Genomic DNA, 26,827 nt, shown 5'->3' with positions numbered 1-26,827 from the left:
TTTTTTTTTTGTGAGGCTGGGGGAAAAGAAAAGGTGGAGATACCCATTTGGCAATCCCATGATCCTTCCCTGCACATGTAACCTACGCCCGCCTACATTCACGGTGCAGCTTTTGGTTCAGAGATCTGGTTGAAATAGACTTTAAAAAAAAACAAAAAACTAATTTGGCACTTTTCTCAATGGACACGACATGAAGACTCCAGTCTCCTTTAGCAAACCAATATACACACACACACACACACATATATATATATGTATATATGTTTTCTTGCTGTGTGATCTGTAAGTCGCACAGCATGCCTTCATTTCAGTATTAATACTATAGAGCAGCGATAAAATCTCAAGCATCTGGGCTGGTGTTTCAGTAACACAAAAAGGACACGACAACTTTACGTCCCTACGAGCTGTTCCGGTGCTCGGCGTCTCGCTCGAGCGCATCTCGACACACCGCACGCGGCTTGTTAGCATCGACCCTGTGACCTCTGAGAGTGGAGAGACTGAAGCCTTCAGAAAACACCTGCTAGAGAAAAAGAAACAAAAAAACAAAACAAAAACACCTATAGCTGCTTTAAAACGGTTCTGAATCTGATCAGATTTTTTTGCACCATGGCTCAGAGTCAAGGAGTCGGCGCTGAGAACAATTTCTGGCCTGTTACTGGACAAAATCCCAGCATGCATTGCAGCAAAAACCCCAGCACTTGATTCCTAGCATGTATTTTTTTTTCTCTGAATGCAAATTTTCTCCAATAACAGCTGCATTCTGGGAAGTGTAGTTCACTGCTACAATGCTATTAATCAAGTGTTTCTTTTAGTAGATTTGCCACAGACAGATGCATTCTTACACATTTTAGGCATAAAGGAGTGTTGAATGCTGCCATTTTTTTTTTTATTTCTGAATGCATAAAGTACTCTGATAATGGCTGCATTCTGGGAAATGTAGTTTTACCTCTAATTAGCTATTACTCAATGGTTTCTTGTAGTAGATTCGCCACAGACTGATGCACTCTTACACATCTTAGGGCTAAAGGGATGTTGTGCGCTGCTAAAAAGAATTTTATTTCTGAATGCAAAAGGTTCTCTGATAAACTGCATTCTGGGAAATGTAGTTCACCACTAAAATTCTTACTCAAGTGTTTCTTGTAGTTAATTCGCCACAGAGAGATGCACTTACAAATCTCAGGGATAAAGGGCTGCGGTATGCTGCTAAAAAAGCACTTGTTTTTTTCTGCAAAGCATTCTGGGAAATGCAGTTTTACATCTAAGATGCTATTACTCAACGGTTTCTTGTAGTAGATAAGCCACAGACGGATGCATTCTTACACATCTCACTGGTAAAGGGCTGTAGCATATTTTCTTTTTAGCGAAGGGTACCATGTGTTCATATTTAACAATAAATAATAAATTCTGGTAGCAAATAGGTTACCCGGTTCCTCCTGTAGTTCATTAAACATGACAGACTGAGGTGTGAAGCAGCGTAAACAGAAGGATTTGTTTCCCTAAAAAAAGGCTGACAAAGTTCACTGAAGGCTTCTTCTGATTCACAGCTAGTTGTTGTTCATGTTCTATGGCGTGGCACTAAGAGGCATCCTTGAAGCGCTGCTATTTCTTGCCCAGCAAGAGTCAATCGTTGCTTTGATATTGCAAACGTCAACTTCTCAAACCAGAATTCGGACTCCAGCTCACCAGTCCTCCTCCTCTGGCACCGCGCTCGCTCTCCACAAAAAACAAAAAAAAAAATCATCTCGGTGTCTGTCGTACATTCTTAGTATTCTCCTAACTGCAAACGAACCGATTGAAAAGATGGATTAAAAAAAATAAAAAATAAAACCCAGAGGATTCTGCCGGTTGTGAAAATAACGTTCTGTTGTAAAATAAGTTACAAAAAAAAAGAAAAAAGAAATAAAAATCTTTGCTTACAGTACTAAAATCCTAAACTAGACCTTTCGAACATAGGAACCACATGTTAAGTCTATAAATATCTTTACAAATATACACGTTAATTATTCAAATAAACCTTTTGATTAAATGTCTTACACGTTCATGACAGTGTCTTCTAGATTGCAATGCTTCCATCCTAAAACAATATCTTAAAAAAATGTAACTTTTTGTCTTTTAAGTACATGGCTGTGGACAGCAATATGATACATATCTGCATTTATATATTTACAATAAATCACTTTGTAGATACATAGAAAAGAAATAAAATAAAAATAAAAATCACTGTTATTACTGAATGGCCCTGAAACCCTCACATCCCATGAGGAATTTGTTCCATGATTATCACAAAACTGGAGTTTGTCGGGAAGCTAAAATGTGACAGATTTCTTGAGGGTTGTTGAACACAATCGGTGTCTCCGGAAGAACGGCTCCCGCACATCGGGCTGATTCTGGCTTTGCTGGTGGATCTTCTGTCAGATCGCGAACTTTACTTTAGACGAGAGGATTTAAAAAATTTTTTTTTTAAAAAAATGAAGAAATCCCCGCCTACTGGATCGCCAGCCGCTCACTTACTCACTTGCTCGTCAACGCCCCTTCATTTCCTCCTCTTATATCCTTATAGTTCGGTCTCAGGAGGTTTAATCCCAGTAGGCACGGAATGGTTTCACCCCACAGATTGTCCGTAACAAAAGACTGGCCCGAGTACAAAAATATAATTTCATTTCTGAAAAGAAGAACATGGTTCAACGGCAAAAAAATAATCCTTCACTGTTTTTTTTTTTTTGTTTTTTAAAAAGAGTCTCTTGAGGAAAAAAGAAAAAAAGAAAAACCAAAACTCGTATAAGACGAACTGAAGGACTGTGGAAGTATTGCATGCTGAGTTTCTATTTCCATATCTTGAGGAGGCTCGAGTCACTGAGAGGTGAGCGTTTGTCACAGACTGTGAGAAGAGGTGAATGTCCAACCTCTACCCCACCACCAAGCCGCCGCCACCCCCCTTCCCTCCCTCACCGTCCTCCCGCCCCCGAGCCCAGCTTTTATGTCCTGATCACCCCGTTACTGGGAAGCTGTTTGGGAAGACAGGGCTCGTCTGGCAGCGGGTCGTGGGCGAACACGGAGTCGTCTCCGGAGGAGCAGGTGCTGTTGGAGTCCTGACAGGTGGGGGAGTACTGCTCGAAGGGCACCGACAGGTCCAGGTACTCCTGTCAGGGGAGAGGTCGGAGGTTAGAGCGGGCTGTCGCTGCCGAGGAGTTTCTACTGAACGTGTCTGAGAGGGAATTCTGTTATTTTGAATATTGCTCAGGTAGAAGTAAAGAACGGGTCTGTGTTGGGCTTTATTCTTTCGCCTGTACGTCATTTTCCTTTGATTGATTTGATTGAATCTCTAACTGTTTATCTATCTATCTATCTAGCAGCCGTGCAGGGAGACTTACATCGGTGGAGGTCATTGATAAAACCCGGTCGTGGTCTTCTACCAGCTGCCTGAAGGTTGGCCTCTGTGACGGCACCGCATGCCAGCACTCCCTCATGATCATGTACCTGAAACACAAACTCAAAGTTTAGTCACTCTGCATCTTCTCCAGTAAATCACATCACCAAGAAATATTCTCAGATCTCAGATGGACAGTTTTCAGTCTTTTCTAGTGATAAAGCTGAACTCTGATCCACATAGACACGTACAGTTCATGGGTGCAGTTGGCAGGTTTGTCCATCCGATGTCCCTCCTTCAGCAGTTTAAAGAGCTCTTCTACTGGGATACCCGGGTATGGAGACCCTCCCAGAGTGAAGATCTCCCACAGCAACACCCCATAAGACCACCTGAAAAGAACACACATGGAATTAACACCAGAGCGGCCAGGAGCATTCCTTCCCCACATACCAATCGATCTGTTTGGGCGAAATATTGGATTTTAAACAATGTTAACTGCACTCAATTTAAAAAAAAATCTATTTGTAATTCTTCCAGTTTTGGACAGAGTGTCAATCATTGTTAAAAATCAATGGTTCTTCCCTTAAAGCCAGAAATGAGACAATTGAGAAAGTAAACAGGTCAGAAGGCGATGAGAGAATGGTTTATCTGACGCAGGAATGAGCCGAGTAATGATTTTCTCTGTCAGTGTTTCAGTCGTTGATCAGGTGAAGCATTTCATCCCAACTGAGCTGCTTTTAAACTCTAAACACTTCGCTGTGTAGGAATGTCTTAAAAGGGCAAAAAACAATTCTCTGATTCCAAAACTTTCTGCCTAAAGCTCTTTAGAGTCCAAAATATAAACCCATAAAATGAGTCCAGCAAAATACATTGCTTTATTATTAAAGTTACCAAGAAAAAGGTGTCTGGTCTGGTCTAGGTGGGTGCTACATGTCTAAGTTACATCCACACCAATGAATGCCAGGACCAAAAGTTTCCCAGCAGAACATTGAACTGTCACAAGATAGTCAATGTTATTCACTTCTCCTGTCATAATGATGTGGCTGATCAGTGTATGGTGCGTTTCTTATGGACTGACAATTGGTGCACTCCTGCGTACTGACAGCAGCAAGACCAATCCATTTTTTTGTTATCGGAGTCTTACTCATGCCCAATAGAAGAGACGCCATCATTACGGTGCACATTTTACTTGCATTTATCTCTGACACGGACCATGTCGTCTCATCTCTCCACAGTAAAGTACATGCTCAACAACTAAAGTGAATAGCAAACTTATTATACAGGATCTACAGTGCAGCTGTCATCCAACCAAGAATCTGTTGTTCCTCTAAACCAAGCCATCATCCCTCCTTCATTCTCTCTTTGTGGCAGCAGCCCGAGTGAACCGCGGTGTTATTCCTAAACAGCGGCAAAACGAGGGAAGGTAATCAGATAATGGGCAGTCTATTAACCCAGTGTACTATTGTTCGGCCAGTGAATCAGAATGAGCCCCCCCCCGCACCGCTCCTCCTCCTCCTCCCACTGCGGCGCTCGGCTAGCCTAATCTAATTATCCACGCTCTGGTACAGAGGGCGGAAAACAGCCGCTGCTGGCCCGGGCCGGCTGGTCCAGTGTCCAGATCCAGAGAGGGAAACAGAGGACTGTGGTCAAAAGAGAGACATCAACATTCAGTGGGGGGAAAGAAGAAACTACATGAGTCGATAACGGGACAGGGTAAGAGCCATTATGGTGGTGATGTTTAGGCTCAGAGAAGGTTCAGGATTAGCTTGGCGTAGTCATTTGGATTACATTATGGGGTCTAATTCAACCACAGATTAAAAAAATACCTCTGAATGCAGTGAAACACTCCAACAACCGATCATGTTGTAAACAAATTCAACTTCAGTTGGCAGTGTCTTTTCTTTGCCAGTTTTGTTTCTACTTCCTGCTTCACTTTCAACAATGGCGACTGAAACTTTTGCCAAAATATCGCCGAAGACGAGTCGCACGAATGTTTGTACCTGCGAACCTCGTCAGTTAACCTTTCCTCCATGTGTTCCATCTGTACTGACCCAAAACAATCAATTCGAAAACCGCGAAGTGGAGAAGCAGCCGGAAATACTGCGTCGCCGTGAATATGAGGGAGGTGCACATCAGGCTACGCCGCCAAACTGACACAGAGGTATCAACCGTGCATTACTCTCCTGTCCATCACCACATAAAGCCCCACCCAAACAACTTGATTGGCCTTGCAAATCTTTGCAGGAGACCAACTTTCTCCCAGAAGGAGACTTTTACTGGCACCTGCAGCATTAACTTTTGCATGCATCATTGAATTGATTTCTTGATTTCTTCCACATATTTTTTAGAAACCAGTTTCTTTTGGCCTCATCCACCTTCCCTTCTTTTTACCAGGTTGCCATGAAGGAGCAGTAAGATTTGTTTAACTGCTGCTTTTACAGTCTGACACCTCTGAAGCCGCCCAAAATAAAATCCTCACCTCTGTGACACTGACGGTGTGGAAAAATCTAAGGGACACAAAAAGACCTTGATACATAGACTGAACAGGTGAAGTCACCGTGTCACTTGGAGTCACAGTGATGCTAGTGACTTATAGGAGGACTGTTCTGCAAAATGAAAATCTAACAAGAATCTAATAAAAATAGCTCCCAAAAGTCACTGCCAGTTCTGCCTCTACGTCTGTAAATGTTTAGGAAGGTGCAACAAATATGAATCTGGCTGCACGGACTCTGATGTCAGATGTGCTTCTGAGTCGCTGCTAAAACGTTTGATTGCAGGTGAGTGACAGGTTAGTTTGAATGGGTTCCCCTTCCCCCCCGGCATCTTCATGAAAAACCATCGCGGGTCAAAAGTCAAAGTCCCCCGGGCCGTGTGAGAATAAACTGGCTTCAGAGCGACTACTGTATAAAGGGAGGAGGAGGAGGTTTGGCGGGAGGATCGACTCTGTAATCCAGACCTGCTGAAATAACAGAGCGGGCTGATTCTCCCCTCGGCCCGTTCCCAGTCTGGTGTAATCACACGGCGAGCCAGTGTTGACAGGGGCCCGTGTTTGGCTTGGATGGCTGCGCTGGGGACACAGCGTCTGGCTTGAGGACAACAAGAGCGAGAGGTTTAGAGGGGCTGCAGCTACTGCGAGGCAGGCTGACTTTGTGACCTCCTCGCCTGAACTCGCCTCGCTCCTCTCGGTCGCAGCCGACACGGAAGCAATCAGAGGTCGTAAAAGGTGCGTTTGTCTGCGCCCGCCCCGATTCCTTTGAACCGATGGGGAAAATCGCCCCGAGGGAACACCTTGAGATAAATCTGCTGACCCTCTTATCTCCTCCTGCTCTGGGGCAGGTTGGATTTACACTGATAAAACAACAGTAAGATGTCGAGGCTCTTGTTGAGTTTCTGTCTCTCTCTGATGTCGTGTCGGGAGATTAAAGAACAAACGCGGCGAGGAATGCGGAGCTGTTAATGCACAAGAAGCTCGGGATTATCGAGGGAGCGCAGTCGGCGGCGGCGGGCGGGCGGGCGGGCGATACATTTGGAGGGAGGGAACGCCGAAATTTCATATTCACACGCACAAACACCGCGCTTGACGCTAACACGCTCCGTCACGATATTTCAACACCCGGATTCCTGCGGAGCACAGCGGCTCCACATGAGCGGACAGTCGGCATGTGATGGTTAGTTCGTGCAAACTCACACATCGCTCTGGTGCGTGTAGACCCGGTCGAACAGAGCCTCTGGAGCCATCCATTTCACGGGCAGGCGACCCTGAAACAATAAAAGGTACAACAGAACCGCTTCAGTCAGCAAGAACCATTCTGTGCAACAAGAACCCAAAGAGACAAAGTTCAGACTCGACCTTTGGCCAGCGAGTGGCTGATACACACATTAAATACAACTTGATGCTACAAAAACTCAAAAAGTATTCAGCCACATGTTTAGATCTTCAGTCAGTTATTCTACTTTCTTTCTGTGACGTGGCTGTGACATTGAGAAATAAAATCAAATTTTCAAATAGAACTGTAAAAGCCATTAAGTATGCAATAAAGCTGCTGCAGTCAATACATGTCCCTTGCGCAACAGATGGAATATTATAAAGACAAAAAAGAACAACCGACGGCATGAGACTCACGTTTGTGGTCTTTTTGTAGTAGTCTATATTGTGCACGTCTCTGGCGAGACCGAAGTCGGCGATCTTCATAACGTTGTCCTCCGTCACAAGGACGTTTCTGGCCGCCAGGTCTCTGTGGATACACTGAGGACAGGAGGACAAGCACGTCAAGCCCACATTCGGCACAATGCAGAGACACAGAACTTCGCTTGTAAGCAAGTTGACGATTTTTACTACCCGCCATTAAAACTTGCATCAGATTTAAACCTACTTCAAGTTTAAGATCTTAATAATTTTGCTTCACTCCAAAATCTAACATCAACTAACCGAACTACGGTACATTCCCATTTTTAAACCTCAAAACAGCCCCATGTCACTGCAAAACTACTACAGCGTTACCTGAAGGGAAAAGGAAATGCACTCGAAACCTTTATCTACTAGAACGTTTGCTGGACCTTCCTTCTTTAAATGTGAACAACAGGTTTATTTTGAAGCAAACGCAGCATCAACGAGGCTGACCTTCTGCGAGGCCAGATACTCCATGCCTCGGGCGACCTGGTAGGCGCAGGACACCAGGTCCTTGAACGTGAGCTGCTCGTCGGGGATTTTACAGGTGTCGAAGGAGTAGTCCATGCCCGGGGGCCGACGCGCCCTTAGGTACTCCCTCAGGTTGCCTTTGGAGGCGTATTCAACCAGGACGTACAGAGGACCTGCAAGCGGCACGGGGAACACAGTCACTTTCGGGTCACGGTTAACACCTGGTTGCTTCTCACGGCGTCTTCTACGACGCACTGAGGCCTCACCGTCCTGCGTGCACGCCCCGAGCAGGTTGATAATGTTTTTGTGTTTCCCAATCATCTTCATCATCTCCATCTCTGACACCAGGTCTGACAAGTCTTTATCCGTGGCGTCATCTGAGACGAGCAAGAAGAAAATAAAGATGTATCAGTTCTGATGAAGGCAAGGGATAAAAGTAACAACGGAAAACAAACAGTTATGTACAGAGAGAACGTAAATGCAAAGACACAATCGTGCTGATTTCCATTCAGGATATATCAGAGCACAATACACCCGCCGTCACCGTCAAGGTCATGGATTAATTCCTAAAGCCTCAGCGATCACCAACCTTTCAGCATTTTCACAGCGACAGTGAGGGGCTTGTTGGGCTTCTCCTTGTCGATGCCGACGGCCTCGGCCATGACCACCTGACCGAAGCAGCCCTCTCCCAGCGGTTTACCCAGAGTTAGCCTGAAACAAAAGCAGAAACTATTTCACAACTTGGACTTTTTAAACAACCGCTGCGCGTTACAGCAAAATCGCGGATTAATCCCTCACCGCGTTCGAGGAAACTCCCACTTGGGGTCGGAGGGCAGCTCCAGCTCCGAGACGTTGGCGAGCATCGGCCCGTCGCTGGACGACAGGCGGGCGATCCTGACCAGGGGCGTGTTGGAGTTCATGGAGGAGTTGGAATCCAAGGACACCTGCTTGGGTGCATAATAAAAAAAAATGTTATAGTCTCTGAAAAGGGGCGAGGACATGTCCGTTAAAATAAAGACAGAGAGGGAAAAGAGAAAGCCTAACCGTGACCTTTGACTTAACCCGAAGTATTCCAACGCTCGTGTTTGATGTGTGAGAGGATATTTAAACGTTCGAACCACTGAAAACGTTCCTAGATTAATGTTTTATGTATGCAAAATCCTCAACTGAATTGTGATGTCCAAAGTGAGAACAATGATCCATCATTAAAGCGCAAATATACAGTATTTAAAACTAATTCTAAAACTGTGAAAGGTTGTGAAAATGTGCGAGCCCTGAGTTGTTGAGAAAATTCAAATTGACCTTGGTTCGAAGTTTCCTGACTGAACAAATAAATGAATAACTTCTCAAGACTTTTTTTGGACGCTCCAGACCGCACACATCTCACATCTCATGACTCTTTCGGTTTCCCCGAAAAAAAAAAAACACCTTGACTCCTGCCACCAGCAGCGACTTTTACAAATAGCCGGCCTGTGGCTGCACACAAGAGGAGGCGGGAGGTAACAAAGACGAATGAAGGAGGATGCAGAGGTGGGCGAGCGAGCGAGCGAGCGGCGAGGTGGGATGGACATCTCTATCCGTCAACGAGCTCCATTTCCAGATTGGCGGTACTGCCGCTGAGCCCGTGGGCTCGACACCCTCCCACCATTTATCTGACGGCTGGCGGGGGGGCGGGGTGGGGGGTCTGATGGCTCTGGCCCCTGCTTTTTTGATGGATGTGTTTGTGTCAGAGCGTTTGCCAGCTAGGCCCCTATAGGTGGGGTCCCTGAAACAAACATGTCCACTTACCAGACGTCTTGACTGGAGGAAAATGAGAAAAATGCTGTGAAGCTCAAAAAAAAAAAAAAAGAAAAAGAAGAAGAAGAAGAAGGCCTGACCACAATTTCAGAGGCATGAAAAGTAATATCTGATAGAACATGCCAGGAGGTTTACTGGAGATTTACTCAGAGTTATGAAAAAGAAAGGAGAGAACCGGGAGATTAGCTTTACAAAAACGAAGCGAAGATTACAGAAAAATGCAATAAGAACTTTCCCTGCGCTACCTTATAAGACCGTTTATATGAAGGCAGCAGAAATAGAAAAGATTTAGAGGCCACAATTAGAGGCTCTCTCAAAAGATGGGGCGACTGCGTGATATAACCGAACAAGACCTCTTTATGTAACAAGGGGAAAATACACTCGTTTGCAACCTTTAAAGCTTGGGTTTTGAAAGTTGTGTGTTTGTATTCCAAGAACTGAAATGTCACTTTCAAGAAATACTCTTTTTTTTTTCCCTCTTTCTTTTTTAGAAAAGAAAACCATCTTTTGCATTTTGAAGCGCGCAACCCTTCAATTACGAAAATGGAAGGCTGGAATTTGCACATAACAACCGTACAGCGGCTTTGTCCGGCGCACAGCGGGAGTCCAGCAGGGTGGAGCTGGAAGGATAATGACAAACTACACAACATGTTAGACATTCAGAGCAAGGGCAGCCTTTTCTAGTGTTTATGCTGAGGTAAGCTAACCCGACGCTGACTCTCGCATCGTGTTTACCTCTGAGACATGAGAGTGGGCAGTGTTTTATGCTTTTTTTTTTAGTTTAGTCTTAAACCGGTCACGGTGGTTTGCTCGTGTTGGTCCATTTTCCGTTTAAACGCGATCCCGGACTCGGATAAAGTTTGTCCTGAGAGGCGGCGGCGGTGCGAGGAGCTCCTCTGACTGCAGGCAGCGGCGACGCAGCTGCTCCACTTTATGTTCCTCTCCAAACAGTTGAGGGCCGAGTGTGTGTTACACAGAGAGTGAAATCTAAAACTAACACTGACAGTCACAGGAGGGCATAAATATCCCTGGAGCTGAATCTGCTCCAAGATAAATGTGAACACATGTCACCGTCGTGATGCCTTCCAGCGTCCGCGCAACGGCATTAAAACAGCGGGAGGAGGGGAAGATCCACGACAGATAGACGTGTAATAACCTTTTGTATTTATTTGTATCCCACCCCGTGTGCAATCCTTCTCTCAACAGATAACGGACAATCCTGCAAATCCAAACTCTTCTTTTCTCAACGTGCACCCAACATATTGCATCAAGTTAGTGATCAGCTAAATAGACAAGGAGGGAGAAAAAGAGGGAATAGTTTTGTACGAATCTTGTATCTACTTTCTGTTACCTGTCTCTTGAGGGGGAACTTGGAGAGTTTTTGCACGGGGGGCGTGGGCAGGGTCTTCTGCGTGGTCATCCTCATGCGGCACAGGACGATGATGACCACGGCGAGGATGAAGAGCACGCAGCCCGTCACGTAGATGAGGATGTCGGCGTAGTACTCTTCCTTCTCGGGGCTAACTGCTTCAGGAGGAGGGGTGGAGGGGGGAGGGAGGGTCATTAGTCAAAAAACACGTGAACCAAAATTCGCAGGATATTGCTCCTGAAGTAGTTTTTTCTTAATGACGATTAAGACATATCGTTTTGTTCGGCAGCACATTTCTCCCGGATGGATATTAGGAAGAGTTCTCTATGAAATTACACCCATAAATCAAAACAGAAACATGAAAAAAAAAAAATTAAAAAGTGTACGAAATGCGTTCACTTTCTGGGTTGAGACAGCGAAATAATCAGCGTGTAGTTTTATCCCGCAGCAGGTAATTACACCTGCGATGCGCTCTTCCCCCAGGGAGGTAATTACTGTCTTGAACACAGAACACAGAAATGCCTTCAAATTGCCTCGTAGCCTTGAGACATTCGTAGCAGACGATCTGCTCTGATTACAAAGCGTCTTTTAGGTGAGGGATGTTCAGTTTGTTCAATTACAAAAGGGTGACGACACAATTTCTACGCACTTAAAAATGCTGCTTAATTGGATTTGAGAATAAATGTTAAATATTGTGCTGCTGAGCAAAACACGCAAAAAACAGAAATGATTGTTTCATGGAGTTTATAACATTTGTGATAATATATGTGGAAGAACTGGGAGTCCCGCAGAGTGAAGAGGAATATACCTGGAAGCACCGTCAGCCAAGCAGAGTGGTAAGCATAGCCGATAGAGTTCCCTGCCAGACAAGTGTACTCGCCCGCATCCTCAAAAGACACATTGGTCAAGAAGAGAACCTCTAGCTCCTTATCTGTAGTGTTAATACCAGCCGTCTGTGGGAGGAGGGGGAGGGTGAGAGAAGGGGGGGAGAACGTGGAAGACAGGAGATATCATGAGCCCAAAGCTTCTTAAAAGGAAACACCAAAATACACCCAGCAAGGAAAGGACAGGACTGAGGGTTTGAAGAAGTCAGCCGTGCCGTCTTTCTTTCTTTCTTTCGGCCGACGGACGGCGCCACCACCAACACCTGAAAACACCCAAGCAGCACCTCCACCACGCTGAGGAAGAAGCTGGTTGGTTCAACCCAAGCACACAGGCATCGTGGTTTGTTATTGAGTTCTTAAAATCACATTTCTTTAAGCAATTTCAACAAACTAGCTATCCAGAATAACTGGTTTCTGCAGTTTTCTAATTTTTGGACTGTTCCGTCATTTGCGACAGCGCCTGTGAATTGAAATTGAACCACCGCACAGTTTACCTGATGCCAAAGCAAACCAGATCCCCGCACTGCAAGGTCCTGTCTGCAGAAATCATGTTGAGCAACCTGGAATTTACAATTGAGCATTTTTATTTCCTATGTGTGTTTGATGGAGAGCATTTGTGCCGAGGAGTGCCTCAAGGAGCTATTCTGGGTCCTTTTTAGTCTCAGTGCAACACCTTACCTTCCCCTACCTGCAGTGCATCTTAAAATTAAACTCAAAAGAGCATCCCTGCAGTTTTCTCCTCCGACTAATGTTTGACGTGATGACCAGTAAGGGGAGTTTGTTGTGGCTTCGTAGAGTGTAAGACGGAGTACTTGTACCCCGGGCCTCGGTAATGAACACTGACATCCAGAGCCAGTTACGAATGCTGCATGCTTTCATATAAAAGCACATTAATAAAGCTGGGGAATGCACTGCCGGGGAAATCAATACCAGTCTGCACTGTGAGTATATGCGAGCAGTGGGGGTTTTATGTGTGTGTGTGTTTTTGTATTACGGTTTGCGGGTGTGTGCACGGGGGTGAGACTCTTGAAGTCATTTCTGTAATTAACGGTGCAATGTTGCGTTTGTTATTGATTGGGAAGGAAGACAAAGCGGCGCTGGGAGTTGAAATGAATGATTGCAGCTAGCTAACATGAAATGTGAGCATTTGAACCCAGAACTCAACAGAAGGCTTTGTGTATGCGTGTGTGTGTACACTATATAAATATATGCACGTGTGTTTATCCTATTATCAAGCCGGCGAGCCAGTCAAACCCACACCAGGAAGAAATATTGCAGAGAGGCAGAGACCCGCGCAGCAGAAGATTAAATGTGGCGAGGGCGCGCTCGCTCGGAGCTTCAGGATTTACCTGGTTTGTGTATCTTAAGCCAGAAAGCGTTTTCCGACTTTCCTACAAAGTTTGAGGCACGACACCAGTACTTCCCGGCGTCTTTCTCTGTCACGTTGGACAGTTTCAACTTACTGTGGGCCTCAGTGTGTTTACTGACAACACTCTGCAAAAAGGGAAAAAAAAAAATTGAGAGGCTCGGTGAGGCCTTCACGGATTCCTGTAAGAACACATATGTGCACACACAAGTATTCACACACATATTGACATACCAGGCGAGGTACTGCAAAAGTAGCTGCACCCCGGTGGTGCATTTGTTATGCATACCCGATCAATCTGTTGCAATTAGATACACTATATTGCCAAAAGTATTCACTCGCCCATCCAAATAACTGAATTCAGGTGTTCCAATCACTTCCATGTCCACAGGTGTATAAAATCAAGCACCTATGCATGCAGACTGCTTCTACAAACATTTGTGAAAGAATGAGTCGCTCTCAGGAGCTCAGTGGATTCCAGCGTGGTACTGTGATAGGATGCCACCTGCGCAACAAGTCTAGTCATGAAATTTCCTCGCTGTTAAATATTCCACAGTCAACTGTCAGTGGTATTATAACAAAGTGGAAGCGATTGGGAACGACAGCAACTCAGCGTATCGGATCCTGAGGCTCATAGTGCGAAAAGGTCACTAACTTTCTGCAGAGTCGATGGCTACAGACCTCCAAACTTCATGTAGCCTTCAGATTAGCTCAAGAACAATGAGTAGAGAGCTTCATGGAATGGGTTTCCATGGCTGAGCAGCTGCATCCAAGCCATACATCACCAAGTGCAATGCAAAGCGTCGGATGCAGTGGTGTAAAGCACGGCACCACTGGACTCTAGAGCAGTGGAGACGCGTTCTCTAGAGTGATGAATCACGCTTCTCCATCTGGCAATCTGATGGATAAATCTGGGTTTGACGGTTGCCAGGAAAACGGTACTTGTCTGACTGCACTTGTTCCACCAAACTTCGGATTATGGTGTGGGGTTATTTTTCAGGAGCTGGGCTTGGCCCCTTAGCTCCAGTGAAAGGGACTCTGAATGCTTCAGCTCACCAAGAGATTTTGGACAATTCCATGCTCCCAACTTTGTGGGAACAGTTTGGGGACGGCACCGTCCTGTTCCAACATGACTACGCACCAGTGCATAAAGACATGGATGAGAGAGTTTGGTGTGGAAGAACTTGACTGGCCTGCACAGAGTCCTGACCTCAACCTGATAAAACACCTTTGGGATGAATTAGAGCGAAGACTGAGTCAGGCCTTCTCGGCAAATGACCTCACAAATGCACTTCTTGAAGAATGGTCAGAAATTCCCATAAACACACTCCTAAACTTTGTGGAAAGCCTTTCCAGAAGAGTTGAAGCTGTTACATCTGCAAAGGGTGGGCCGACGTCATATTAAACCCTATGGATTAAGAATGGGACGCGTTAAGGCAGAAGAGCGAATACTTTTGGCAATATAGTGTACCACGGCTATTACAAACAATCAATCACAACCATTTACATTAAATTAAAAGGCTGCTTATCAAATGTTTCTTTGAGATTAATGTGTTATTTGTGGTTACTGACAAACAAGCTATTGTTCCTATTATTGAGGAGACAGCCAGGCTAGCAGTTTGCCCCTGCTTCCAGTCGTCTATGCTAAGCTAAGCTAACTCGCGACTCTAGCTACGTTACTTAGTGTAAATCACAAACATGAGAGTGGTACATATTGACATAGGCTGTCTCTTTGTGAGATTAAAAGTGTCGAACCTGTATGATCACACATACACACATACCATACCCTCACTAACGCATGCCGTCTGTAGGCAGATTAAAGGCATCACGGTGTGTCAATCTTCCTAAAGTGTGTACCCCGTATGCACAAACACACGCCGACCAACGCATGCCAACGCACGGTTTGCTGCTCCTGACAGGCTCTCGAGCGGAGGAGCCGCTGCTAAATAATTAAACGGGCAAAGCACATAAAAGAGAAAACATATCATGTTTTATAGCTGCTTAATGAACATCCAGGGCTCGGCTCCAGACGCCTCCCTCTACCCTCCCCTCCCGCTCCCCACGCGGGGCGAGTCGCTCATCGTTAACTCTTTTTCCAGGCATCAAAAGAGCAATTCAGGCATTTCTTACAAAAAAAGAAAAATCATGCACGACCCCCTCCTCCCTCCTCCTCCTCCACCTCCTCTCACCCGTAGCTGTGTTTAACTCCTACAGTATATGCCACACATGAGAGAGAGAGCATATCATGTCTGAATGAACTGTGGTGGGCCCAGAAAAAAAAAAAAAAGAAAAAAAGAGAGAGAGAGGCACACAAATCTCTGTAAATACTGTTTCAATTATGTGGTAGTCGAAAATAGAGCGTGGAGCCGCGGTCTGGGCTGTCAGGCTCGCCTCCCCCTCCTCTTTCTTTATGTTGGCCTGTCTTTCTCCTCCTCTTTCTCTCCTTCCTACTCTCTATTTTATCCCTTCATCTCCGCACGTCAACATCTTCCCGCCGGGACAATTTACATTCTCATCTTTAGTTTGAGCAACTCCTTGAGTCACTTTCTGCAAAAGTTGTGATATAGATCCGGCGGCATATCCGGCTCCGACGCTTGGACTGAAATAAAACGCCGTTAATATTCAGACTACGGCATGCAAACGGTTAATTAAAGAGAAGCACGTCTTCTTTTTTTTCTTTTTTAATCTGCGTTCTGAGAAAACTGTAATAAATTTGTGATTTAATTATCACTTCTTCTGCACAAAGAAAAGAAAATTTAATGGCTGCTCCAGTCTTCTTAATAAATCAAAAAGCTAAGCCGAGCTAACGGGCTAACGACGACTGGAGCTGCAAATCTAATACACAGATGTGAGAGCGGTGTCAGGATTCTCATCTGACTCTTTTTTAAATTTATTTTTATTATTATTATTTTTTAAATGCACTGGAGAAGAGAGTAAAACAAGGAAAAATACGTGTGAACAGCAAAAAAAATCACCAGATCATTAGCCTCTCTAAGGAGCTGAATCATAACTGAAATGTTCATGCTCAACGTTCATCATTTCTTTTCTATCAAAGAAAGAAAAAAGAAAAGATTGATGAGACGTTGTGGGACCTGATCTCTCTCTTTTATTTGAGGCTTCAGCCTTCAACTCCTCGTAACCTGATATTTGATGTATACAGTAGACCCCAGTCAAAAATCCATCACCTTCCTTCCAAGAAACAAAAGAAGACAGAACAGTTAGACGTCCATGTCTCCTGTCCCTCCTCTTCTCCATTTCTTTTTCTCTCTCTTTCTTCAATTTCACATCTTATTTCCTTCTTTCTTTCTCACCCTCCATCTTAACCCACCGCTCTGTCACACATTCTCTCTCCCTGCTGACTTTGCCCTTCCTTGTGTTCCTCCACTCATTTTTTCCATGGCTTTTTTTGGGTGCCTCTTCCCTCTCTCCTCCTCCTCCACCTCCTCCTCTTCCCCAAACCACGCGACGCAGCACATCTGACGGCAGCGGTGGTTAACAGAGCCGGTCTCTCTCGCTCTCTCTCTCTCCCTGCATTGCCGCCACCGCAGCAGTTAACTTAGTCCAAACCAGATGTTTGTTTTATTCCCTCTCTCTCTCTCTCTCCCTCTCTCCCTCTCTCTCTAGAGGCAGCAAAAAAGAAAAGGAGGGGAGTCCAAATGAGAAAGCAAAATCCCTCTTGTTGTTTTTTTTTTTTTTTGGGAGTCTTCCTCTCCTCACCCCGAATCACAAAACACGCCTCGCAGTGGGTTTAGGGTGTTGTCCTCTCTTGGCGGGGAATGTTTTCTGCTCTGTACTCGAATGCCAACGCTGTCTGTGGAGGGGTGGGTGGTGGTGGGCGGGGGGGGGGACCTCCTAAGACTATCTGACGCCTTCCCTGCTTTACTTATTTAACCTTTATTTTCACAAAACTCTTTAAAGAGAAACAAGATGCCGCATCGGAGCGTCTGCAAAGGCTGCAGACGAACGAAACCGGATTGAATGTGTAAAAGAAAATAAGTAAAACAAATGTGAAAATGCAAGTCAGGCAGACGCACTCTTTCACAGTCTTGGATGCTACTCAGTGTATAATTGAAGAGTTAATTCTCAGGCGATGCCATCAGCAGTAAGATGCATCTCATTGAGTCAGAGTTGGACCATCAGAGAAGCAGGTATCGCCCTGAATTTTAAGAAAAATATGATCTTTAAACACTTTTTTCAGGCTGTTCTCTGCTGTTTTTATGTGTAAAATATTTTCCTTCTCAAGATGAACTGAAGCTCCAGCTGACATTTGTGCCAATGATTTTAAAAAAAAGGCTCAGTGACCGTCTCCTTTGCTTATAAGAAATATAGATTTTATGATCCACCAAGGGGAACCTTTACAACGGACGTAAACATCGATTACTCTGGCATCGATTTGAATCCCCTTCTCTGTGAATTTTGCAGAACAGCTGCAACAGTGCGACCCACGGTTGATATTAAGAAGATTTACCTCAGTAATAATTAACATTACTTCTAAAATCTTTCTTTATCTTCAGTGTAACATGTAGAAAACACCTGCAGAACTCCTGGTTAGATTTAATCGGCTATTATTTATTTATGACAGCAATAGGATTACATATAAGAATCCTAATCCTAATATAAGTGCAATATGGTGCAAGCTTCCACAACTGCATACTAAAAGTAGAAAAACAAAGATGCACCTTAAATTAGGACTGAATTTAATCTGCAGAATGAAGTGCATCATATCTAAACTCAAACATACACCTATACTGTGGTTCACGGTGATATCATTGGGTTAAACAGTGTATATGTCTACCTGCTGCATTATGTAACAGACGAACTCTTCAGTTACACGCTGCAGTGACAGGAGCCTGAGGGCCCCACAGACCCACCTACTGTAACACCTCATTAAATAAGACATATAGGGGAGATTAATTATGAGTAAAATTATCATAGGTTGAAATCTGCTCGGGGCGGCGGGGAACCCAAGACTCGTTCCAAACGCGAAGCTCACCTTCAGGATGTTGACAAAGGGAACGCCGTCGGGGCCGAAACGGCTTCCGTTGACCTCGATGTGCTTGAGCCACTGGATGTGCGGCTGCGCGTCGCTGTAAACCTTACAGTGGAACTCCACGTCGCTGCCCACCACCACCGTCTGATTGGCCGGCAGGCCCGCCTGGAGGATGGGCCTGTGAGGCGAGCGCTCTGAGGAGAGGAACAAATCACGGAGTCATTAGCGCAAATTGTGCACGGGGAGCGATGTGCCGCAGGAAATGTATGCACGAGACAGATAATATTTCCTCCGACAGCTCTTTAAAACCCACTCGTGCATGTTCATTCATTTGCTGTTTACACAGACGGGAGAAGTGACGGTAAATGTTTCCGAGGCGTTTACCTAGCACATCCAGCTGGTAGGTGTGGGTGATGGTGCCGTACTTGTTCTGCACCACACAGGTGTAGTTTCCTCGGTCCGACGGCACAGCACTCTCCATCACCAAACTCCACTGCTGGTGTCTCAACTGGGGAGACATGAGAAGGAGGAAGGAAGAGGAAAAGGTATTTAGCACATGTCACTTCAGCACATCTAAGCCGTGAGGACACGGAGCACATTTCAAGGAGGCCTGATGGACGGCACACATTTAGCATATTCCCACTTGTCATGACAGGCATGTTTATATAGCCTGAAATTACACACTTGTCTCAGAGGACTTTATTTCATCTGTTCTGGACGCGAGGAAAGCAAGAAAAAACTGAACTGGATGTGTGAAAAACTGCAGCAAAAGGCAAACACATATTTCACAGTCCAGTCACAAACTGGAGCTAAAATCGAGGCACATTCCACCGTCGCTAACAGATATTCCTTCTATTTGGACGAGCGAGCTCGAGTGAGGACTCTGTCCAGAGAAAACGTCCCTCTCCAGCATCAGATCTGTTCCCTCCCTTTCATATCCTTTGGCATGAAACATCACAGAGCAGGCGAGCTTGGTAAACGGGAACGTGCTTTGTTTCGACGGAGGCGGCGGCGGCGGACGCTTTTGAACATTTCAAATGACACTACATTTACCATCTTTTTATTGATTGCATGAAGCGCCGCTGCAGAACAGACTGTTCCAGCGAGAGCCGTCTGATGAGGTGTGCAGACGGCGGATCCTATTTTAAGAGAATGTCTTTTGCAATCAAGATCCTGAGCAGAATTTCGGCCCTTTCTAACGATCAAGATACAAGACTGATTAAACAACTTTTAGACAATGATGGCAATAATGTAAGAAACAGAACGCCCCGAAGCCCTAATTGTTTATTCAATCCCTTAAACTATTAAAATAATGATTTAAAGAACATTTTCACATGGATTATTTTCATATGAGAGCACGCAGTGAAAGAATTTTCTTCCCTCCGCCTGCAGTGAAGAGGGCAGACAGACATTTCTTTTTTTTTTTGCACCTCTGAAATTGGTTCCACCGTGCCACTCAAGAGAAATCCATCCCCGAAGAGTCGACGGGTAATTTCTGCGTAGTAATTCAAACCAGGTGTGGCTGGATGGCGGCAGCAGACAGATACTAACTCGACAGATTCAGAAGCCGCTCAGAGAAAGAGGAGGAGGAGGAGGAGGAGTGAGCGGAGACGGGCTCTCGAGACGAGAACAGAGAACCTGCTACGCATCACTAGGCAGAGTCTCCACGGGCCAAGAGGAACGAGCTCCGCGCTTTAAGTGGAAACGTGCGGCGCAGACGGCGACGCTGTTGCTCGCAGCTGCAAGGCGAGAGCGGGGTGAACTCCTCCGAAAGAGGTCAGAATTACTAACGACGGGAGTGAGTGATGTCAACAAGGAGGCTTTCCAGGGTGGAACACTTCACATCACCTGCGTAGGAAAATGTGCCGACCCAGAGAAGGGCTTTTCACAAACATTTAACCCCACACGTTTGGGGAACCGGCCAGCCATTCATACAACCTATATATATATATATATATATATATATAAATAAATACATATATAGATATATTTATAGGCTGAGAATCACACTCTCCTCATTCTCCTCCCTCTGTCTTAGAGTATACACTTCTCAACTCTATCTTGGAGGCGCACGCGGAAAATAATATAACAGTGTAAATATTATGCCTGAGTGTGCTTTCTGCAGTTGCGTGGTAACGTAGACCAGGCCGCCCGGGCTCTGCGCTGGCAAATGGTTTTTGAGAGAAGCTGGCTCCACCCCGTCTACCCCTCTCAGAGCCGAGGAGTCAAACTGAAGTCAATGGCTGCTCTCATGAGCAGATGAGTGACGCCTTGTGCTGCGGTTGCTGGGCCCGAACTCGAGAGGAGAGGAGAGGAGAGGAGAGGAGAGGGGAAGAAGAAGAAGAAAAAAAAAAAATGGCGACGCATGAGGAGGGAAGCTAAAAGGTGGTAAAATACGAGCCGGAGTTGACGCTCGGAGGCCAAGACCACCAACAGAAACAGAATCAGAGCTTTAAATTGGTCGTTTCATAAAAAGAAGGAGCTAAAAAGAAGCTTCTGTGCTGTTCTGATTTGGCACCTCGCTGATCAAGACTTTGACGTTGCTGCTTACAGCATAGATTACTATTAGAGAAAGGTCATTATCAAAATGCAGCATGCACTTAAACTGAATGACAGTCATTATCTCTGAGTGACATTCAACTTTAACATCCCTCCGCCTTTCACTTGGCACATTTAATTATTTTCTACATGCACGCCACTTGCTTTTTATTACCATGTTACACTGGCTAACCCCCGCTGAACCTGCGGCATTAGTCCCCAAACGTGATAATCCCATCCATTCCAATCATGCCAGATTCCAACCAGAATTAAATTATTAAGCAGCTTACGTTAGAGTCATACGAGGCTTTAAAGGTTTTAGGGCTTTGGCTGCGGATGTACAGAGCGGCGCAAGCCATGGGAATGGACAGGCGGTTTTACACTGCAAGAAGAATAAGAAGGAGGCAAGTTTTACAGTCTGTGCAGGGATGGAAGAGGACGGAAGAGGAGCGGGTTCGAATTTATATTTAGATCAGGATCAGAATTAGTGTAGGAAATATCTTACAGCATCGTAATGTGCTTTATTTTAAGATATTTCTGTTTTCTTGCCATGGAAAACAGTGACGTTACCTCATCCTACTGGCGGATTCCTCTTATTTTAATCAAAACAAGAGGAGAGACACACTCATTTTTTGCAGCGCAGTAGTTGTCTGAGAAAACACAGGAAGCTCTGTTCCCTTTACAGTCCAAAACCCTCCGTCTTCACCTCGCAAAATAGCCCTGTCAGAACCGGCGGGGCCAGTTACCAGAATTTATGGCTGTGTCAGAGCGGACCGGTGGCCCGGATCAGTGCTACCGTCTAATTTGACCCACAGAGAAGGCGGAAACAGATAGACACAGCCCCGAGGGCTCGCTATTAAAGCTGGCAATGTCTGTGGGTCTATTGCCTGGGTTTGGCTCCGCACGACACTGCGTCAACATAGAGGAGGAGGCTGTAAAATTAGAAGTATAGAAGTTCAAAGCCGGGGGTAAAAAAAAAACAACGTATAAACAGGATAATGTGTCTTTTGATACCCCTGGTATATTTGGGTAAAACGACGGGGGAGAAAAGGCAATAACGGCGGCAGATCTAAAATTAACACAAAAATAATCTTGCAGTGAGCAGAAATTCCGATGTGGCCTAACGGAGACTTACTATCCAGGTCGTGTTAAAATCTGGACTGGAAAAAAAACAAGGATTTAAAGTGCTTAAAGTCTTAAAAAGTATCAGCGTGGAGCCAGTTTAAGAGGCCTGCCTTGGAAACCTGTCAAAACACGGATTGAAAAATCAGTTGAGTGCCGAGCGACCTGGATAAACCCAAACACAATAATTACATTGTCAACTTTAGACTTGCTTGTGCCGCCGCAGTTTAGCATGAACACAATAAAACCCCTTCCGCCATATGTGGCAGCGCACAACAGCGGCGGCTCCGGCTGTCAAAGACTCAATGGGCCGACGACCCGCCCATCCTCTGCCGCCTCCATCTGATGGCTCAATAGAGAGGCGAACTTTAACCTTTAGGGCCTTGCCCCCCTCCGTAACGGAGAAGCGCCACAGTTGTCTGGGAAGAGGCACAGAGCTGCTGGAATTTTATTTTCCATTTCGTAAATGAGCCACGCAGCCTATTTACCGTCTCATTTACCGCTCCGTTCTCTGCGACGCAATTTCAACAGGAGTGATTGCAAGATTGAACCGAATGTCTGAACGGCCTCCGACGCACGTGGGGAAGAAGAAACAGGGAGGATGTTGGTGCACAAATATGAGGCAGCAGGACTGGACCATCAAACACCTGCACGCCGGTTCTGAAGTGACTAAATCTGCTCATTCTCTACGTCAAATCTTAAGGATGATATTCATAAGTTTTCATTTTGTTTCTTTAAATGCATCACATCCAGGAATAAAATGCTGCTTGACAGCAGCTCTTAAACAAAGTGAGCGATTTTTAGGAGGCACCGCAGAGCTGAAAGAAGCTGATTTACCCAAAACAACCACGACTGAATAAAGTCCATGAGGACACAAGTGAATACAATCGAATATAAGACATTTTCTTCATATTACCTTTCATATTTGATATTAAACTTTCATCTAGTCTACCCGGAAATACCACCTCCCGAATCTCCTAAACACATCTGGAGCTCCCCTCGTCCCTGATTACATTGTCGAGTCGTTTTTGTTCTCTGAGATACTTCCAGGACAAATGCTGTGAAACGTGTCATTTCTCTCAGCTTCAAGAACCCTCACGATTCCACCCATGCGTGCTGGGAACAAGCCGCCATAAATCCCCGAAAGCCTTTTGTCACATTTCTTGTAAACTCTTCGGGGTGAAGCGATGGGACCGTTGAGATTCATTTTACAAGAAGAAAGCTGATGAGGCCGTTTGTGAAAATGGGTTTCTTTAAAGAACAAACGAGAACACGGTGCATCCTCGGAAACGCCACTCACATCCACTCCAGCCTGAGGACAGGAGGCTTTTTTTATAATTTTTTTGGGGGGTAATGGACCAACTTTCTCTCACACTTCTGCAGATCTGCAGGCACTTTAGATTAAATGACACACGGGGCTGAGGGGCAGTGCTGAGAGGACAGGACTCCACTGAGCTGCTCAGCGTGGACCCGTTAGCAAATCAGCTACACTCCAGGCCTTGAGAGACATGTGACAAAACGGTCCCGTCTCCCGTCCACAGCTTGAAAGTCAGGCACCGCGGTGTCCCATTCATCTGAAATTAACCACGGCTGTCAAATAAAAAAAATGATCTCGTCATTTCAACGTGGGACGCAGGAAGAAAGGCCGCTTCACCTTGAGGACCTCGTCGGAGGAATAGAGTCTTTGGAAGGCCTTTGTCAGGCTGTCAGGACTCTAGATCTGCCCCCAACCCCGCTAGATGAACTCATCACGGGCAGATGTGAGGTGGGGTTACGAGGGCTGTGACATCGGGAGGGACTGAATGCACTCCAAAGAATGTCTGTCCTGACACCCCGCCCCGTGGTTTGTGCCCTCTCTGTTATGCCTGTCAGCGCAGACGATTCAATAATCAGCTGGTTTTCCTTTCGAAAGACTTGATATTGATTTTTACTTAACGTCATTTTCCTTGCCAACTATCTTTTACTATATTGGAAAGCAATTAGCGAGATTGGTCGACTCTAATGAAGTGTTCTCTGTCTCAACTTAAAAATCAGCTGATGCCGATCGTTTCCCACAGCTTTAAAAAAAAAAAAAATAAAAAAAATCATAACCAGAGGAAGACGGCGGGTAGCGTGAGCGATATTACACGCAGAAAAGCCAGAGGATAAAACTACTAAACACCGCTTTGTGCTCTGCAGAAACACGAGCATGTGGCCGGAACAAAGAAAAGCAGCAACCGAGAGATAATCGTGTTAAAAATTAGGTGACAATATAATGGAATTAGTCACATCGCTCAACTTAATTGAAGATAATGTGACTGGATTTTTAGTGCAAATATCTTTTAGAGGCAAATGACGAGCCGGTACGGAGGATTTCATGGACACTTATGAGCAAAATATGCTACTGAGGAGTTTTTGAAATGTACTCTTTAAATGATTACAGCGCTGAGTTTCAATTGCAGATATTTAAAAAAGAAATAAATCTATTCTTTATGTTGTTTAAAAGCTCTTCCCCTCCCCCCCGTTGTCGCCCCTGACCCGACTGGGCACCACGATTCTATAGAGGTCGACCTCTGGGTTCACCTCCCTCAAGGCCAATAGTAGTAGCCACATGGTGATTTGCAAACTAGATTGTAAAAACAGGTCCGGGACAGAAGGGAGGGAGGGGGTGACAACACACAACAATTCGATAAAGACGCACGGAGGAACGTCTTCATCATCGCCCGACGTGTCTGTTAAATCAAATTACTCAACAGACGTGCAGAATAGGGCGGCACAGTGGCGTGGCGCCTCACAGCAAGAAGGTTCTGGGTTCCAGTGCATCGGTCAACTGGTTCCTTTCTGTGCGGAGTTTCCTCCCATCATCCCACTGTCCACGCTCGTTAGGTTTATTGGTGATTCTAAATTGACCTGTCCAGGTTGCACCCTGCCTCTCGGCCAATGACAGCTGAGATAGGCTCCAGCACTCCAGCAAATGAATGAATGAATGAATGTGCAGAATCTTCTACGAAACATCGGCTGTGCACATGAAAAACTACGCACAACGCAGTTTCTCTGCCATCAGAATAGTTTGCACTGACAAATTTGCTTTGGTGCTTCATACTAATGTGCACAACGGGACTTATCTGACAGTGACCAGCTGAGTAAATCTGCTTTGAACAGTTTTGCGAAGTCAAAGCAACCTGAAAGGGAGTTTAATCGGTCAGTTACACATGCAGAGATAAAGTGAGTGGTAAAAAAATAATGGTTCTCTTTGTAATTTAGGTGAAGTGAAGCCTTAAAGACTAAAATAAAAATGCAAAATTAAAATTACGGCTTGATTATGCACAGATATCTGATCTGGCGGAGTTAAAATATATCTTAATTATGAGCCTTTTCTAATCGTTTTAAGGTTATACTAATACTACTAATACTTTTACCCTTTCCAGCATAATTAAGATATATTTAAATGTATTTCAGTAATGGTCCTGAAAAACTTTCTCAGTTCCTGAATCAGAACTCGCTTGGATACCTTCTTCCTCTCCAGCGCGAGCGGCCGCAGCGACGGAGCGGCTGGGGCCGAGCTCGACCCGCTGAGGTACATGAGGCGGAAAATATACAGGAAACTGCCTTGATGGCTTTTTGACGAGTTATAGTGTCACAGCTCGGACAGCAGGAGGTTCAACAGGAGCTCTCTCTCACACACACACACACACACACACACACACACACACACACACACACACACACACACACACACACACTCCGTTCAGGCTCACCACGACGAGCCGGCTTCACATTTGACTCTCTAATTATACGTTTACCGTCCCCATAGGAGCGCGTGTTAAAGCAGCAAACAGAAATGGCTCCTGCCGCTGAGGGACTAGACCAAAGCAACGAGCACTGAACCGGTTCAATCTGCTGCGGGGAAATTACACCGATTAGGGTGACATTAACGTCTTAACATGGCCTCGGTCTCCCCGGAAACATAGCTATTGTGCTCTTTAAGGCTGGTGAGACGTCTTGTGCAGAGCAAGGACGGATTTCTGAAAGAGGTGGAATAAACGTCTCTGTGTGGTCAGTTTGGGATTCATTTTGCTGCTAACAACAAAAATAAATACACAATGATCAACAAATCTTCATGTGCGCTACACATGCTAAAAGCTAAAAGCTGCCGTCTTCTAGCATGTGTGCAGCTCCAGTCCGAGCCGGGGCGTCCTGAGGGCTGGTGACAGGTGTGTGTGTGTCAGAGTGGGGACAGAGGGAGGGAGACAACTGCTGTTGGTCTGCTGGGAGCAGATGTTGAAGATCTCTGTAAACTGTTAATAGCTGCAGGATCTCGTTACATTTAACTCTTTAAAGGCCAGAACCTTCCGCTGGGGAGAGAGCGTCTCTCAGTGCCTCGCCACCGGCCGGACACGTGGTCCCTCGGCTGAAATTAGAAGATGTAACTTTAAAGAAGAACTATTTGACACTTCTGCCTCCGTTCTGCACGTCATCTCTGCTGCGGATGCTGATATAGGATGCAACTTGGTGTTTAGTTTGAAGCCAGTTAAAACCTCTTCCTTTTATAAAAATACACACTTCTATATAAAAGGAACGGATTGCACTTACCAAATCAAATGTAAACGTGAAAGACAGTCGGCTTTCTATCGGTTTTGAAGTAACTTGTCATGGTAGCTTCACTTATGCAACCATTTGCCATATAAAAAGGTAATAACTGTGCGAGTTAGTAACCGTCTCCCCTCCCCACGACTTCATGAAGACATCGTGAGGACAGCGGGATTTCAAATAAGA

At 45.3% G+C, this 26,827-nt stretch overlaps 1 protein-coding gene across 12 annotated transcripts in view; it reads right to left on the bottom strand.

The window, feature by feature from the left end:
* Positions 1 to 2,974: 2,974 nt before the first annotated feature.
* Positions 2,975 to 26,827, bottom strand: part of fgfr3 (fibroblast growth factor receptor 3) — a 61,868-nt gene continuing 38,015 nt past the window's right edge. For 3 of the 12 annotated variants that reach the window (XM_084568581.1, XM_084568585.1, XM_084568583.1), the window contains 12 exons: positions 18,797 to 18,920; positions 18,416 to 18,606; positions 11,981 to 12,125; positions 11,155 to 11,330; positions 8,805 to 8,953; positions 8,596 to 8,717; positions 7,989 to 8,383; positions 7,491 to 7,613; positions 7,056 to 7,126; positions 3,619 to 3,756; positions 3,372 to 3,477; positions 2,975 to 3,140 (listed from right to left, as the gene is read on the bottom strand). In XM_084568581.1, coding sequence (XP_084424707.1) covers positions 2,976 to 3,140; positions 3,372 to 3,477; positions 3,619 to 3,756; positions 7,056 to 7,126; positions 7,491 to 7,613; positions 7,989 to 8,383; positions 8,596 to 8,717; positions 8,805 to 8,953; positions 11,155 to 11,330; positions 11,981 to 12,125; positions 18,416 to 18,606; positions 18,797 to 18,920 — 1,905 coding nt within the window. In that variant the 3' untranslated portion in view covers position 2,975. Of the gene's footprint in view, positions 3,141 to 3,371; positions 3,478 to 3,618; positions 3,757 to 7,055; positions 7,127 to 7,490; positions 7,614 to 7,988; positions 8,384 to 8,595; positions 8,718 to 8,804; positions 8,954 to 11,154; positions 11,331 to 11,980; positions 12,126 to 13,405; positions 13,551 to 18,415; positions 18,607 to 18,796; positions 18,921 to 26,827 lie in introns of all 12 variants that reach the window. The other 9 variants (XM_084568584.1, XM_084568582.1, XM_084568590.1 and 6 more) reach the window with 9 other exon arrangements.

The sequence above is a fragment of the Chelon labrosus genome (assembly GCF_963514085.1).
Source record: "Chelon labrosus genome assembly, chromosome: 20".
In the NCBI taxonomy this organism is placed as follows: domain Eukaryota; kingdom Metazoa; phylum Chordata; class Actinopteri; order Mugiliformes; family Mugilidae; genus Chelon; species Chelon labrosus.
Note: the sequence above shows the minus strand (reverse complement) of the source record. Positions and strands in the feature narration are given on the sequence as shown.